A 17043-nucleotide genomic window follows, 5' to 3' on the forward strand; every position below is an offset into this window, starting at 1 on the left:
TTTTTTTCCTGACTTAGCATCCAACCAAGAGCAAGCTCCTTTCAGCCAGAACGGAGTGACTCAGCTCTCTTCACTGAGAAAGCTGGGCAGTTTCCAGCTTTGTATAGATCTCCTACACGGGTTCTGTTGATTGCTCTGTAATTTGCTCCACCCTCTATATGTCTATACCAGAGGCGGACAGAGTACACAGCTTCATTACTTGAGTAAAAGTACAGATAATATGTGACGGGTAGGAGTGGGGTAAGGCTAGGGGGTCACCTGATTCATTCACCTGACGTGTCATTCACGTGACCTGTTGTAGCAGGTAGATAGCTACTGGGTTGCAGGCCCTTTGTTTAAATTGAATGGCGCAGCAAACACAGTGGTGAGAGCACTGTTTTGCGTGTGGATTTTTGGCCGGCGGTGATTTAACAGAGCGGTACACTGCAGTCATCCTGCCCGTTTGCTTCCCTGGGCTTTTGTGCAACATTATCTGCAGTTCGCTTGGATTTGTTGGTTCCGAGCAAGAGGTCAGCCGACTAAATGCGTGCAGTTGCGGGGGATTTTAAAGAGGAACGACCTGTAGCCACTGTTTTTCCCACCACCATTGATTGTGTAGCCTATCATGTATTGTGATGCCTTACCTAAACCGACGATATAGTGGTAGCTCGTTTGTATAGGTATCCTAGCTCATATCGATAGTACATCCATACTGGTATCTTATTTGATCTAAACCTATTGATAGTCCATCCACACTGGTAGCTTGCAGTCCTATTGATAGCCCACCCACACTGATAGCTGTCGGTGATCCAAACCTAGTCCATTCATACTGGTAGCGTGTTTGATTTAAAGCTTGGTCATTCATACTGGTAGCGTACTTTATCCAAACCTATTGATAGTCCATTCATACTGGTAGCGTGCAGCCATATTAATAGCTTATCCACACGGGTAGTTTGCTTGGTGTCTTAAGCTAGAGTAGCAGCGGTCATACTGGAGCTGTGGCATTAGGCCTATTTAATGCATGTAATTTGTGTGTGAAACCACCTCCAAGTTGTGTTTGTTTTCTTTATATTTTGGTGGTGAGGCTTATTCTTTTCTTTGTTTTCCTTCTCATCCTTGCCATGATTACTGTGTGTGTGCCCTATTTGGGGGTTGAACTATTTGTTTGAAGATTATGATTTCAATGGTTTGCATTTGTTTTGTAGTGGGTACCCTATACTGAATACGGCTTAATACTACAACAGTATTGATTAGAGTACATCTATCTATTCATCCAGTTTTTATACCATGACAAACTATGTCAAAAAATAAAAGTGCTTTATTTTTGTACACAGTCTCCTACTCCATTCATTCAGTTGAATACACCCTAGTGGGGAATTCTGGGTAATCTAGACCTGTGGTTTAATGGTGACTAGGTAAGCTTAATCGTGTAGGAGTCACATAACCTTTGCTAAATTTTACTCAAGTAAAAGTACAACAGTCAGATGTCTACTTAAGTAAAAGTACTGAAGTACTTGTTTTTAAAAGTACTTGAGTATCAAGAGTACAAGAGTAACCTACATTTTCTAAATATTGCATTACTAGGCTACTGCCACAGTGCTTACATTTATGTACAGAAACGTCCTACATGGAGTTATGAAAAATTTTAATGTTAATACCTTGGAGAATGTAAAATGAATTGGAAGTAAAATCAAGTCATTTTCATCTTTTTACCATGTTGCCAGGGATGGGCAGTATTTCTAATACATGTATTTAAAATATCGATTTCAAATACAAAATACTATTTTGTAATTGAAACACTTGAAGCGAAAACTATCATTAACTTGTTCAGAAAATGTAAATAGTCTGGCGAGGTGGGGCCACAGGTTGGCACATTCCCAGGATGGACCTGCTGCGTCTTCATCCATTGTTTCGTCCATGGTTTCGTCTCTTATCTAAATCTGACCATGGAGTTGACTTTGGCGGAAAGCTGAAGGTGATTGCTGATAGGCTGTCCCAATCAGTGGCGCCTGCACAATCCAATCACGTTTGAGAGGGAAACAACAAATTGAGGGTTTCTGAGATTTTTATTTTTCCTTTTTTTTTTAGAAGTAGTAATGGGTACTCACGGTTATGGATAGAAATGTAGTGGAGTAAAGAGTACAATATTTGCCTCTTAAATGTACTTGAGTAAAGTCATGAGTACTCCCCAAAAATGATACTCGAGTAAAGTACAGATCCCTCAAAATTGTACTCAAGTACTGTACTCAAGTAAATGTTACTGTCCGGCTCTGGTCTATAAAGATACCACTTTTCATTCATCTGTAAATTGTTTGTGTGAGTGATTGAGTGAATTGAGTGAGTGAACTATTTTTGTTTAGATGTTTGTTTATGTGTGTGTGTGTGTGTGTGTGTGTTTTAATTTTAGTTGGAATACTTTAGCATTACTCAGAACACTGATTGTGATAAGGTGTACTGTAGGTAACCTTTGCTCAACCACGAAGTTCCCCATCACCCCACATCGGAAGCAAAAGCAGCATTCCACTGAGACTCTATCTGCACTCTAATCAGTTTTCAGAAGAAGAGAGATGATAGATGTCATAGATAGACAGACACATGATTCATTGTTTGATTGATGGATTTAATTTGATTGATTCAAGTATCTAATCAAGTCAGTCACTGTGAGATATTTTGACCCATTTCCAGTAGGCACAGTTTAAGGATTATCTGTTGCAATAGTGTTTATATGCCATGAGTCACAGGGACTAAACATGATTTTTTTTTGCTCTTTAATGTCTGTAGGATATTTCTAGGCTGCTTGAATTTTATAAGCAAATTGTTTTGTATCTGCTCATTGTTGTGGGTGAGAACAACAGAGATGTGCACATGACGCAGCCAGCTGCGCTTCAGCATCTCAGCCGGGCGCGATAAGCCATCTTTTTAATATGGCTCCATCTCAAAACCTCTTTTTCTGCCGTTTCGCCATCTTACCTCGTGCGAATGGAACGTTATTAGACAGATAAGTGGAAAAGGTGTAGGCCAGGGTAGACCTTTCGGAGATGGACTTTTATTGATCCTCTGAATACCAGAGTACTGTGTGTGTGTATGTGTGCACTGTGTGTGTGTACTGTGTGTGTGTGTGTGTATGTGTGTATGTGTGTATGGGGGGTTATTGCTCTGCTCCGTATTTCCTGGGAAAGAAGGCACACATTGTGACATGCTTTTGATTGTGGTCGGTCGGCTTTGGAGGCACATATTTTTGTTGTAGAGCCAAGACGTTACAAAAGACACGGCCTTGAGTTTAATTGAGTTATACAGCACATGCTACATATCAAATTTCACCACACAGACCTCTCACTTTCCACTCAACAGCCCCGTATTCATGGCAGATTTCTATTTAGTCCCCAAACGATACCCCCACCTCAGTGGATCTGTACATCAAAGAGGCCTCGCAATCATCCTCACCATTGTGGCTGTGTCATAACAACTTCCCTGGTAAATATGAATTTGTTTCAGTGTTGGGCAACGGGCACCGTCATGCAAATCGCTCAAATTACAGCCTGGGCTTGTTTGTATGGATCTGAACCACCAGCTCTCCCCCCCTGACTCAAACCCTGTGTCCACTCCAACTCTGACTAATGTCCTTCGCCAGTTTCCTGTATCCATGGCGACGGCCTGGGCTGACCAATCGCAGACTGGTGTTGTGAGCAAGGAAGTGAAGTTGTTTCCTGTTCTCCCCTAGGTTTCCTACGACCACAACGAGAATTCTCAGTTTCTTCCTTGAAATGTCACTGTCTCACTTGACAGTCTTCACACCCACTCTGGATGTATATCAATCTGGAAATAAAGTGAGTATCCAATGTCTGTACAAAATATTACTTTGTCAGTTTATGCATACAAGAAAAGACTGTATTTAAATATATTTATATATATGTGCAAACACAAATATTCAGGCTACTTTTCTGCAGTTCACAGTTGTCTTCACAGTTTCAAGTTATGTAGAAAGCAAAGCTCTAAGCTCTTCACAATATCAGTATTTGCTTAGGATAAGATTGTATCTATTTTGTCTTCAATTTTTTCAGTATAAACATCTTCATGGATTCAGTACATAGGATAAAATAAAATGAAAAAGATTTCAGATAGTGTATTAACTTTTGTAATTTGCTTTAATGGAATTCATTCATCAGTTCAACTTCTGATTCTATTTTTTTAAGAATCCAAGACAACCGCTCTACCCCTGTTTTTTGTTGTGTCAAACTCCCAGCCACATTGTGTACGATCGATCAAAGGGGGATTTTCCAAAAAATCTTCCCTGTATTTCCCAGCAGGTTGCCTTAACTCAAGTGGAATGCTAAAGAAATCGGTGCATTGATCCAATTTCCCCCTGAGGCAGTTGTGGGAGTTGTTGATTGCTGATATCCACTTCTTTCGTCTTGGATCTCTTGAAGCTTACCAGCAACCATGTCAAAAAGCCTCTTCATCTTAGTGCCTGGGAAAAGCAGACCCTGCTGACATTGGGACAGAAAGGTTGCCATCCAGGTGTTGCAGCTCTCAACTATCATGCAGCCAGAAGAAGTGACGGCCTTTGGAGCTCTGGAGATCGTCTCCCAGCGAGTGTACTTGCTGACCAGTCACATCGTGGAGCACGAGGGCTTACCGCAGGGCCAGAGCCAAGGCCAGGGCCAGCTCTCCCCTCCTCTGGGTCCATCTCCGCAGGCCCCCTGTGTGGCCTCTGTCCTGCCGGCCCGCTGCTGGACGCTGGAGGTGGGGGTGGCCGTGCTCCTCATGACGCTGGCTGCCGTGGTCATCCTGGCGCTGCTCTACTGGGCACTCCTGCTGCGCCACAAACTGAAGGTGGCCCGGGCAGGGAACGCGCTAGAGTACTGGGGCTTCTTCCGCTCCGCACAGTACAACCTAAAGGAGCCCGGCCTGCCTGAAGCATTCCCGGTGGCCATGACGACGGTCGTCACACCTGGGCCAGATGTGGCGGCACCACCTGCCACAGACTCCTTGAAGCCACCGCTGGGTCCACCCCCTCCCCAACCTCTGTCTACCCCACCTCAGCACTGGCCACCTCCTCCATACTTGGAGCCCCCTCCTCCTCCTCCTCCTCCTCCTCATCATCATCCTCCTCCTCCTCCTCCTCCTCCTCCCGTGTCTCCCCTGCACTAGCTCAGGTCTTTCTCCACACGATCCTCCCCCCACCGTACGACCACGACCACGGCCATCTCCCATCCCACGCCACCTTACCACCAAGTCTCTGCCACCACCACCGCCGGATTCGCCCGTGCTGCGGGCCTGGTCCGTCCCCACCATACCTTACCCATCCCTACCTCGACCTCTCCACCGACAGAACGAAACTCCGTCCCCCCCGCGGCCACTGTCGGCTCAGCCCCTCCCGTTCGTCCACACCACTCCGCCCAGCCCTCACCTGTCCTGGGGGGCGTGCTCAGACGTGGACGTGTACTCACGGGTGGGGTCGATGAGACTCTCTAGGACTTCCAGTCATAGCCAGACTCAGGTGATCCTGTTTGAGCATTCCGCTGTATGATTGGGCACCTTTCACTGTCCTATGTCAATCCTCAATGATCATGTGAATGACAGAAAGCAAGAGGAACATATTTAAGGACAACATTTGAAGTGGCCCTGGACGCTCTAAATAAATCCTACAATGTACTGACACAATAGGTATTCAGCACAACCACCCTGTTTTACAAAATAAGTTATGGCAACAATTAATTTTGTGTCATTGAAATGAAATCTTAGTCGATATACTGTAATATCAGTTTACCACCAAAATAACTTATGTTTCAACTTAAATTTCAGATAACACACATGTCTCCCCAGTACTTCTTTTTATTGTCAACAAGGATGATTATAGAATTCATGTGTACATACATTTAGAACACATCCATATGTTCAGATGATGCCAAACAATGTACATTTCATTTTCTGCTTTCTAATTTTTAGCGGAAACAAAATTAGCCTGTTGGAGTAGAGGTTAAGAACTGTATCTCCATTTTGTCTTTGAGACATGTATACATTTGAATAGTGTTTGAATAATGTATAATGTTTTTTGCCTCCTGGGCATTTTAAATTATATTCACTTACTTACAAGCAGTGTTAAATTAATGTCATTACAACATCATGGTCTCTTTCACTTCATGAGAGAAAACACATCTTCATGATGAAGTTGGTTAGTAATTTAAGTGTCGACTGTATTGCCAGAGGCTCAACCATAGAAGTGTCTTTATAAAAACATTAACTTGCACGCCTGTGAATAATACAGAGGAAATGCAAGAATGAGCTATTTCGGATCGACAATAAAACCCTCTGTGGTTTGGTTGTATTGTGTCTCCCCATGAATGTGACTCACTTTGGGGGCCATATCGCACACCACTTACAATAGCAGTGTACTCCAACACATCCTCCTGAAGGGTGGGCCTTTCCTGTGGAAGATGGCCATCACTTTGTTTTCCTTTTGGTGTATCTTAGTGCTGAAATTAGAGCATGTCTGCTTAACTTCTATTCACCTCCGCTACCAACAACTGTGTATTTCATAGTGGTGGATGTTGACTCTGTTTTTTTATAGCCCCTCAGGATAGCTCCACTTGTTGTGAGAAGGGACATAGTAAATGTGACGACCTCTAAACCTCCTTTCTTTGTTATGTTGTATTTTATATCGCTCATTACTGAGAGAAATGCTGACTCTCTTTATAATAGTATCTATCCCGTTCATACTTTCAGAGGCATAAATTAGACTGTTATAAACGAGGTCCATGAAACGTAATGCTCTTATACTTAATCACCATGGACCAAAAGTGTTCATCTAAAAGACATTCAGGGATGAATCTGTCTGTCTCTCTCTGTCTCTCTAAGTCATCCAGTCTAGAGCTGCTATCTGGGGCGATGCAGGTTACCTCACCCTCAGGCCTGAGGCTCCTCTCTTCCCACACTGTCACTGTCACCCCACAACTGGCAGATGTGCAGGCAGCAACACATTTTGTGCACAACCATGCTGACAATACAGAGTCACTTCCTGAATACCAAATCTGAGAAATCTGTGGTTACTCTGAGAAAGAGACCACACTGACAAACAACAGACAGGCAGATAGATTGGATAGTGTGTGTGTGTGTGTGTGTGTGTGTGTGTGTGCATGTGCGTGCGTGCGTGTCGATTTTGTTTGTCAAGATAGATTATTGTTATTTTTCTTTAGAAGTGTCAAGCTGAAATATCACATTGCATGCCCTGGGTACACACATCCTCCTCTATTTATAAAAGTAATCATTGCTCTTCCTCTCATCTTAGCTCCCTTACCCAAACCTCCCGAAAAGTGCCGTAGCCAAATGTCACCATCAAATGCCATACTAGCCTCTGTCTGTGAAACCACAAGTGTGCTCTTATTGCCTTCTGCTATTCCATGTCACAAGTTATAACGAGTAATATGTCTGAAATTAATGTTTTCTGTGTGTTCTGTCCGACTCACTGAACAAATGTTTTATGTCTACCTAAGAGAGGAGTTTACCGGAGCAGTGTTGGGAGGGTTACTTTCAAAACGTATTCCGTTAAAGAATACAGAATACATGCCCAAAAATGTAATCTGTAACGTATTCCGTTACTCAATCTGAGTAATGTATTCTGAATACTTAGATTACTTCTGCAGTGAATTGCATTTTATAAGTGTAGGAATGCGGCCATCAAATCCTGCTTAGGGCTACTACTAAACAGGCCTATTCTGGTGTGTTCTTCTGTTCCAAATGGCTGAAGTGTTAGGCCCACATAGGAGAATGTAAAGTCAACTAAGCTACCCGATACAACTTTAAAATAGCAAGGTGACCATTAAAACTACAGCAGGCGACTAGGCTAATTAAAATAAACAAATAAATAGGCTACTTTAAGGGCGTAGCCAGACATTATCGATCCAATGTGTGTCTCAATTGTCCCCCGCTGACCACCTCACACATTTCTCTAGATTTTGCAACGACCTTACATGACACAATGCAATAAAATATGCCAGTTTTTAGGACACAGAATAATGTTTGTAATGATACCAGTTACGTTTAACAGTAACATAAGTGTAATGAGCTATTCATTGTCGAAGGTGCATGGTGAAGTGAAATTCTTACTTTGAAAAAAAAAACATTTGCCGATATCCTTGGATGGGAGATACTTGTGTCGTTCAAATTTTCCATGATCAAAGAGGGCACTAATACGCATGTGCATAGCAAAAATCACAACTTGGGCTTGCTGTGCAAGCAAGATATTTAAGATGTCTCAACTGTAGGCCTACTCAGTCTAATTAAGGTGTGCCTGTGAGATTTTTCGATGGCATCAACCAAGTAGGCTACAAGGGGCGCATATGACAGGTGGAACAAATGACCTGTAAATGTAAACACTATGGGCTAGGCTACTGTATCAGCTGCTCTCAAAATGAACGTGATCGTGTAATGACAATCAAAAACCGCACGTTAAAATATGCTAGGCCTAGCCTACTCGCAAGAATAATTCTTACATAAATGTAAATAATTCTTACGTAAATGTAGATCTAGAAAAAATAATAATCTATAAAGCTATTTTAAGTTAGAATAAAAAACTTAGAATGCAGTGCCTATTTTAGAGATTGGTTTTTATTGTAGCCTAGGTCTAAATCAACACGTAAACAATTTCATCATAGCTTTCAGGAGCTTCTGGGAAATGGAGTTGCCTTCATTTATTTAGAGAGTGAACAAACTTATGAAACAGATAAGTATCGTCATGTAATCCATTGATTTCAACAATGTAACTGTATTCTAAATACCAACTTTTTAACTTGTAACTGTATCGGAATACAGTTACTCATAATTTGTATTCTGAATACGTAACGCCAGTACATGTATTCCGTTACTCCCCAACACTGTACCGGAGCAACACAGATGTTTTTGTTTTTTTTTAAGTATATATTTTTTGGCCTTTTTATGCCTTTAATAATAGTGACAGTGGAGAGTGACAGGAAGCGAATGGGAGAGAGAGCAGGGGTGGGATCCGGAAAGGACCACGGGGTGGGAATCGAACCCGGGTCACCGGCGTACGGTGCAGGTGCCCCAGCCAGTTGCGCCACAGCTGGGGCCAACACAGGTGTTTAAACTTCAGATTTAATTTAATGTGCCAACATAAGGGACCATTGAAAAATGAAAAAAAGTTGAACGTTGAAACGTTAGTCCCTTATGTTAGCACATTAAAATAAAATCTGAAGTTTAAACATCTGTGTTGCTCCGGTAAACCTCTCTGTGTCACTACAGTTAGTCCTCTCCCATTGACACACCAGATAGTTATTTACAGAAGCGCGGAGGAACAACTGTTTTATGTCTACCTCTTTCTGAGCAGTCTTTCTGTCTGTCTGTTCTCTACAACTGTTCTCCTTAACAATTCAGTGGAACAACCGACTGTTAACACAATTAAGTTGAAACACGATTAAGTTGAAACCATGGTGTGTAGAACTGTACCAATGTAAGCCTATGTGATTTATGCTGTTTTCTTTACCCGGATAATCTCTGTTTGTGTCTCACTGTCTGCCCGCCTCTGTGTCAGTCTGTCTGCAGATTACCTGCTTTACCTCCTTTCTCCTTTCTCTCTGTCTCTCTTTCTTTCTCTTTCTCCTTTCTCTCTGTCTCTCTTTCCTGTTTTCTCTACTTTTGGACATACTGAAATGGCAAATTATTCCATTAGAAATGTATATTGTTCACAATTTTTTTGTTCAATTCTTTTTTTTTTTCCAACTTAAACGCACCATTTAAAGGTGCAGTCAGCAATTGTAGGAGATTTCAAGTCCATAATTGTTTGTCACATTCAGTAATGACCTCCTCACAATCCACTTACTGCCCATTAGAGTACACTGTAAAAAAAAAAGGTCTTTGTAAGAAGTTGAGGCTCTGAAAACTGGAAACAAAGAAAGTGGTGGCAACCTGTCCCCAAACAAAAAAACCAAAACACTGTGTGGAGTTTCTCTGGGATTACTGAGGGAAGGGGTAACCATACCTCCCTGGTGTGTTTCCCTTAATACTTGGTTAATTTATAACATATGTTGTTTTGGACAAAAGCATCTGCTAATAATTTTCAATATAAACACATAAACATAAACAAACGCGACTTCCTGCACAATCGCTGAACGCACCTTTAAATACCGAAACAGGCCTAACCACACGCCCCTGTGTTTCAGTTTTGTTTGTTGTTGGGCCTGAGTGCTGTTATTGAAGTCGATTGGGTTTCCACTCCGACTATGTATGCAGGTGAGCTGAAGCACGCAGCTACTGGAGCCACTGCCGAGAATAAAAGGCCTCTGCTGGGGAGTATGTGGGCGCAGCTCTGTTTTATATGGATCAGGTTTTTGAACTTTTCTCTTTCATGGCCACGGAACAGAGGCTTTTAAATTGGTACCTCGAAACCACGGGGAGTCTTTCATTTCCTCTGACATGATGACAGGATTTGTCACACAAAGAAGGGGAAGAAACGATCCCCCCTGCACCCCCAAGTATCCTAAGCTTACTGGAATTCCACTAGCATAAATAGGCATACACTGTTGCTAGTGGTTTAGAGTAAATCCATATACCGTCCGTGAAATGGATGAATCCTAGAATGTGTGATTTTTTTTCATTTTCATGCTATCGCTTCTGTTGTCTTGTTATATGGCCCTCTTATATCCATCCCATTTTGGCATCCTGAAAGCTGATCTATAGCCTAGCACTGTGTGGATGAGATGTGGGGGCAGAATAGACCTCCCCCTTTTTCAAAGCTTGGCTTTAGACGTGTCTTATGACCAACATAAATATTTACGCATGAATCAGCAAGCTCAACATTCAGCTAAGCAGTGGCATGATGACAAGCCCAAAATCCATCCAACCTGCGCACAGCTTGCTGCAAAATCTGTTCAGGCGAATAATGCCTCATCTGCTGGGAGCATCTAGGACTGTGGTATTTTCTCCTAACTTAATGAATCTTTCCTTCAAATGTCAAGACACACATTTGTATCCATGGATTAGGCTGAATTTATCAAACCTCAAACCCACAGTTGATTTTCTGCAACCAAACCAAGAAAACATGGGTATCTTATTATTACTGACAGTTATTTAAAATGGAGCAATAAACTATAGCAACAACTATTAGGTCCTAATCTTGGTCACCTCTCAGCATTCCTGTCATCCTATCACCCCCTTCACCCAAAAGTGAAAGAAATGAAAGCATTACTATGCTTCTGGTTCTGTCCACCAAAGGCAATATATTGCTAGGGGATAAAGCCAACATTGGATCCACAACTTAACTTCCTCATTAATGGACCCCATCATTTTATTCAGTTTAGTGTGTAAGTCCAGTACCATGTCTTGTGAGTGCTTTAATACATATCTTGCCATTGATGAATGTCAACACACAACCTAAGTAAAAGTAAAAGCTGGTCTACGAGAGGATATCCTTTCAACATTTGAATTCGGTGAGTCATTTCACTAAATATTTTAACAGAAAAAATACAAAGACACCGCTCATCTCGAAGCTGGTGTGCATATTTTTTTCATTTTTTACTTTTTAAGAAAAGGCCATTTGTGCATACAAATATTACTCACAAAAAAACCTTATTAGCATAGTCCCTGGCAGTTTTACTTCCTTTTATCCAGAGCAAACTCCAGTGAGAATACAGATAAGCAAGCATGAGTCTGGCAATTGGTCTCTGATGGAGGCTCACTCGCAAGTACCATCTCCATCATCCAAGCCTCTCCGTAATAAGATGTGTGTCCAGGGCTTGCGAGCCACGGGATACTAATGCAGACTGATCTGTTCAAGCCTGTCTTTTTCCAGCCAAAAAACCTACCCAACTCGAAATACAATAACCATGGCAACCCATGGCGTGGTGGAGAGCATTCAAATGTGCTTGTGTGCTCACTGTAAAACACCCTCCCACTCTTATTTAGGTTGTAGAGAGTCGGTGATCGGGAGGTGTCACTGTAGATGGAGAAGCTGTCCTGAGGCTGGGTTTTTATGGTCTGCCCAGCTCCTCAGACGTGCCCACTCTTAACTCAGTGTGACACGGATGCCAGGGACGACACGCCGGGGCCTGCCTTATCGCCCCACCCAGGTGCGGTAGGCAATCACGCAAGCTCTTCATCTCAGCCAGCCTTTGACAGGTGTGTGTCAACACTGATGAGGAGGGGTTTGAGGTGGGAGGGGAGAGTGTTAGCTGTGGCTCTCCACAACCTGCAATGAGCTTTATGTCCCTCATTCTCCTCACCAGTGTTACTGTTTCTACTCCTTCTGTTCTTCACTGTTCTTCTTTCTATCTCTCTCTCTTTCTCTCATGCACTCATGACCAATAATGCTCTCTTCCTTCCTGTTTTCCTTTCTTTAGTGGAATATAATATAGAAAATATCACTGGTTCAACCTATTAACAGCATCAGCACACAAGCTATATTGTACATGCTAAAATCACATGGAGATAAATAATATAATTATCCACCTTCCTCTAGTAGGCTACTGAAGATGGACACTGATAATGGTAGAGGTCCTTTCAAGGTCTGACAGTGAAATTGAGAGTTGTCTCAACAGTGCAGTGGGACTGGAGCACCTGCTGCCCTTTGATGGAAAGTTTACTTCGTCCAAAGGGACCGGTGCACTGCAAGTTCATGCTCTCCTTGTTTGAAGCTTAAAACAATGCAAGAGGACAGATGACGCCTCACAGCTGTGTCTGACTTGACCAGTGCACACTGATACAGTATATCTCTCAATAGTGAGTGGAAAGAGAACATTTTCTTTTCAGCTTTAATTAAACTTTAATAATATATAATAACATGAAATATACTTCTGCACTCTGAATAATAACATTTTACAACTATAGCATGCTATAACAATTAGCTCTCATGATTGTTGTGTGCAACCAATCATATTTCTCTTCCATCGCTTAAATTCAATTCAGATTTTCCAAGTTTATCTGTGAATGTCCCTGGACAAAATGTCCTGTGGGCATCTCAGGCATGCATATTTCTGTATGTGAAGTAGAATCCTCATCATTCTCATAAGCCATGCAGCATGTCAGAAAAAATAAATGAGAAGTCCAGGGAGCGTGGTGCTGTATTCTGTAGATACAAACAACTTTGATAAATGAAATAATAAGTGTAAAATAAAGGAGTAAAATCAGGGACCTTGACAATGAAAAAACAACAACAACTGTTTTGATTGCAAAATAAAAAGGTGACATGGTTGTTTATGTTATGTTTTTGGGGAGGGTCAGACATGAGCTGATGTTTCTTGGGCTGTGCCTAGTGGAATACCAAATAGTAAAAATAGCTGTGGATCCCATTGCCGTAACGCCTGGCCATCTGTGGGTCTCCAATGTGAGTGGATGCTCAGTATTGTTGCAGGCCTTTGATCAGATAATTGCCCCTATAACCCAGAGTTTAAGGCCCCCTGGGTGTCGCTATGGAGACCACCATCCCTGTCTGCCTGGCGTCACGTGGAGACTGAATGACATGACTGAGTGGCCGATGGACTTGCATGATACGCTGCAACAGAGGGCAAACAACCAAATATGTCACAAAGAAATCCTGTCAGAATAGACCCATGCATGTTCTCAATCCATGGGCGGTGTACTGCATGTATTAGGTTGACTTTAACAGTGGAAAAATCGCCTTTCAGTTCAGTTAATGGCAAATGAATTGTAATCTTGTTAGCAATTTGGTTTATGTGATTAAAAAGGCAATTACAGCCTTTTGTGCACTGAGACTATAAGTGCTTTTGTTTTCAGATTCCCCTCCCCTCAGCTTACAACTGACATGTTTTGTAAATGGCAGCTGTAGCTCTGTTGTTGCAGTTGTGTTGTTTTGTTAGTGTGAATTTACATTTCCCCCCCATGAACTGAAAAGTGTTTAATTAATTGCAGGGTCTCCTCTTACAATGTGAACATCTGCTTTATATATATTTAATCAGGTTGCCACACTCAGGGCAAACTATACTCATGCAAATGATTTCAGGCCAAATTGTACAGGCTAATTGTAGGAATGTGAAGTGGCTCGAGTATAGTCACTGAGATGATTTTCCACAAGGAAATGAAGGGAGAAAAAGTCTCTCACTTTGTATGCTTTAAGAAGTCTTCTAATAAAGTCTTAATTTGTTTTTTGATCAGTATATTGGCTGATTGAACTGCCACAGATTTTTATGATTATATGATGATATCTAATTGGCTGGGTGTGATGATCCAAGAGGAAGTTCATTGGCCATGTTGTTGACTATTTTCTGGAATTCCACAAAAAAGGTGGGATTGTTGGCCAGTAGGACACTTTGCATTGCATTTGCATTCTGACCTTGCACGGCCTACAGATCATGCAACACTGAGATAATACACTGGAGTCAGATGACGGACTGCACTAGGAAATTGTGTATTTTTCTGGAAGTCTCTCACTTTTGTCATTGCAATCTTTCTGACACTATTCTTGTTACTGTACATGGGAAAGTCCCTGGAAAATGAGATGTGGATGGGTTGTGATGTACTGTACATTATCAGTCGACCATGTCACACCCAGTCATAGCTGAAAGGCCACTTTAGAGCTGCAGTCACTCTAGAAGACACTCAGAGAATTATACATGAGGTGAAATGTCCTGGTTTCAATCTGCTTTTTAAAAAATCTTAAAATGCAAGCTGTGAAACATTTTTGAAACAGTTTTTGCAAAGCGGTCTTGCAGAAGAAATAATAATAATAATAATAAAAACAGTATCTATGGTGTGTGTGTGTGTGTGTGTGTGTGTGTGTTTACTGTGTGTGATACGTTGTCTTACAATCGCTTCAAAACTAAGGCTATGAAGTCTGTGTTTAATATCAATTGTGATGGGGCAAGTGCTTCTTAATACTACAATGGATTCTAAAACATTACATATTTTTTATATAGAACAATGGATTTCTTTTCCATATTGACATGGAGGTACTATATCTTATGTTACAAATCATGTCAGAGAGGACCAAGTAAAGTCACAAAGTGAAGCAGAGTTGCTTTATCCTTTATTTGAACACCATGAAGTTTGATGTATGAAGAGGATGAGAAATACATTTTGTGATCTCATCATGTACAGTATATATTGCCATAGCATAATAATAATAATAATAATAATAATAATAATAATAATAATAATACAATTGTATATGTGTATCTGTAATTATATTAAGACACATATTATCACGCTATGCTTTTAATCACTGCATTAAAACCTGGAAACATTGTCAACATATGCTGTAAACAAATGCTGATCAACTGAGCATTATGATTTTTTTTATCTATTGGATAAAAAAAAATATTTCATGGTCTGCAATAATGACATTTTATTATTTTCCTAAAAGCACTTTGAAAGTCTTTGTTGAAATAAGCGTATATGATAGGGTTTAGCAGAGAGTTTGAATACCCGAGCCAGTTGATCACGTCGCGGAGCCAGGCGGGCATATTACATCCTGGGCAGAAGGGTACCACCAGCGCTTTAATGAAAAAGGGCAACCAACAGAAGATAAACGTACCCATGATAATACCGAGCGTCTTCACAGTTTTGCGTTCCCGTGCCAGTGCTATTTTCCTCTTTGCCTCGGTATTCTTTTCGTGCCTGTTCTCAAACAGCGGGACCGACTGGGGTGTGTCGGGGAGAGGAAGGTTGTTTTTGGAACTACTGTGCACCTCAATGATCTCCAAAGACTCGCCGTCTTCGGCGTGCTTCACTGCGCCATTTACGCACGAGGTCGGCTTGGGCTCCACAGTGCTCTTCCAGTTTTTGCCCAGCTCTCCCTTGGGCTTCTTGTGAAAAAGTGCCGGTGACACAGTCAAACATTTTACTTTCTTCTTCTCAGTTTTCCGGACCGTTCTTCGAATACGAAACCTGGCCGCTTTGAATATCCTTCCGTACAAGACTAGCATTAAAATAAGCGGGATATAGAAAGCGCAAGAAGTGGAGTAGATGGTATACCAGGGATCTTCATTGATCACGCACACCTGCTCCTCAGCTTCTGTCTGAGACTTCATGATAAGCATGGGTGGGATTGATATGCAGAATCCTATCAGCCATGTAACACTGATTAAAATCGCAGCGCGCCTTAGTGTTCTTTTCTTCATATAGTCTATAGGATCAGTTATTGCCCAATATCTATCCAGAGCTATTGCGCACAGGTGCAATATTGATGAGGTGCAACACAGAACATCTAAAGAAACAAAAATGTCGCAAGTTACCTGCCCCAGCTTCCACTTGTCTAACACTTGATAAAGTGCCGCCATAGGAAGAACCAGTACAGACACCATCAGATCTGTGATGGCCAAGGAGCCGATGAGATAGTTCGCGACGTTTTGGAGAGATCTTTCAAGCGCAATAGCCGCCACCACACACGCGTTCCCAAAGATGGCGCAAAGGATGAGCGCGCCAAGGAGGAATGATGTGGTAATCTGGTAGCTGAGTGTCAGTTCGACACCAGCCGTTGAGTTCTCGTCGTGTCCATCCGTTCCGTTGTACGGAAACAGCATAGATGTATTGTTTCTGTCATCCATATCGGGGGAAAGCCTTAGTGTTTGGCATAACAGACACTTGGCAACTCCATCTGTCTGCCGGAGCGCAGTCTTGGGACAGGAGGAATGGGTGCATGTATAGATATTCATGGAGGCATGAGAGTCTCTGAGGGCTGATGATGAGGAGGGTGCATTTATACCAGCTGTGGGTGAAACGTCAGTTACCTGGAGGGGCGGAACGGACTCTGCTCTGCTCATCCCCAGCATATAAATCCGTGCGATTTTATGTTAAAGATTAAACGACATATGTCTCCGCTCTCCGCTTACACTTTAAACCGGAGTGAAATGTGTCTGAGATTAGCCTATCCTTTTTTTAACTGAAACATTTAGTCAATCCATCTGATAGGAAAAGTAATGACTTCCTCAATGGACATCAGTAGCTTTAATAATCTGATATTTGATTGGCTACAAACTGTATAGTTAAGCTACATGTGTGTTAGGGTGTGTATGTGAGATTGTACATGTATTGTGGATTGTCTGGTTGGTGATGTAGCAGCGTAGGCTACACACCTTTCATCTTATCAAGTGCGCTACC

At 41.9% G+C, this 17043-nt stretch overlaps 2 protein-coding genes across 4 annotated transcripts; one reads left to right on the plus strand and one right to left on the minus strand.

Moving 5' to 3' along the window:
- Positions 1 to 3725: 3725 nt before the first annotated feature.
- On the plus strand, positions 3726 to 6075 carry LOC125304823 (disintegrin and metalloproteinase domain-containing protein 15). Of its 3 annotated transcripts, none has more exons than XM_048259329.1 (2): positions 3726 to 3806; positions 4287 to 6075. In XM_048259329.1, the coding sequence occupies exon 2, from the start codon at positions 4519 to 4521 to the stop codon at positions 5128 to 5130; it is 612 nt and encodes a 203-aa protein (XP_048115286.1). In that variant the 5' UTR covers positions 3726 to 3806; positions 4287 to 4518; the 3' UTR covers positions 5131 to 6075. The 3 variants fall into 3 exon arrangements, with proteins under 3 accessions (XP_048115286.1, XP_048115284.1, XP_048115285.1); XM_048259327.1 differs by having other exon boundaries at positions 3746 to 3806; positions 4284 to 6075; XM_048259328.1 differs by having other exon boundaries at positions 3789 to 3806; positions 4173 to 6075.
- An 8935-nt stretch (positions 6076 to 15010) lies between these two features.
- On the minus strand, positions 15011 to 16597 carry htr1ab (5-hydroxytryptamine (serotonin) receptor 1A b). The gene has a single exon (XM_048259326.1). It carries the CDS (start codon positions 16488 to 16490, stop codon positions 15267 to 15269), a length of 1224 nt encoding a protein of 407 aa, XP_048115283.1. The 5' UTR covers positions 16491 to 16597; the 3' UTR covers positions 15011 to 15266.
- Positions 16598 to 17043: the final 446 nt, after the last annotated feature.

This window comes from Alosa alosa, chromosome 12 (assembly GCF_017589495.1).
Source record: "Alosa alosa isolate M-15738 ecotype Scorff River chromosome 12, AALO_Geno_1.1, whole genome shotgun sequence".
NCBI lineage: Eukaryota > Metazoa > Chordata > Actinopteri > Clupeiformes > Clupeidae > Alosa > Alosa alosa.

Coding starts and splice junctions, on each gene's coding strand:
- LOC125304823 (XM_048259329.1), top strand. CDS start 4,519: ATGCAGCCAGAAGAAGTGACGGCCTTTGGAGCTCTGGAGATCGTCTCC.
- htr1ab (XM_048259326.1), bottom strand. CDS start 16,490: ATGGATGACAGAAACAATACATCTATGCTGTTTCCGTACAACGGAACG.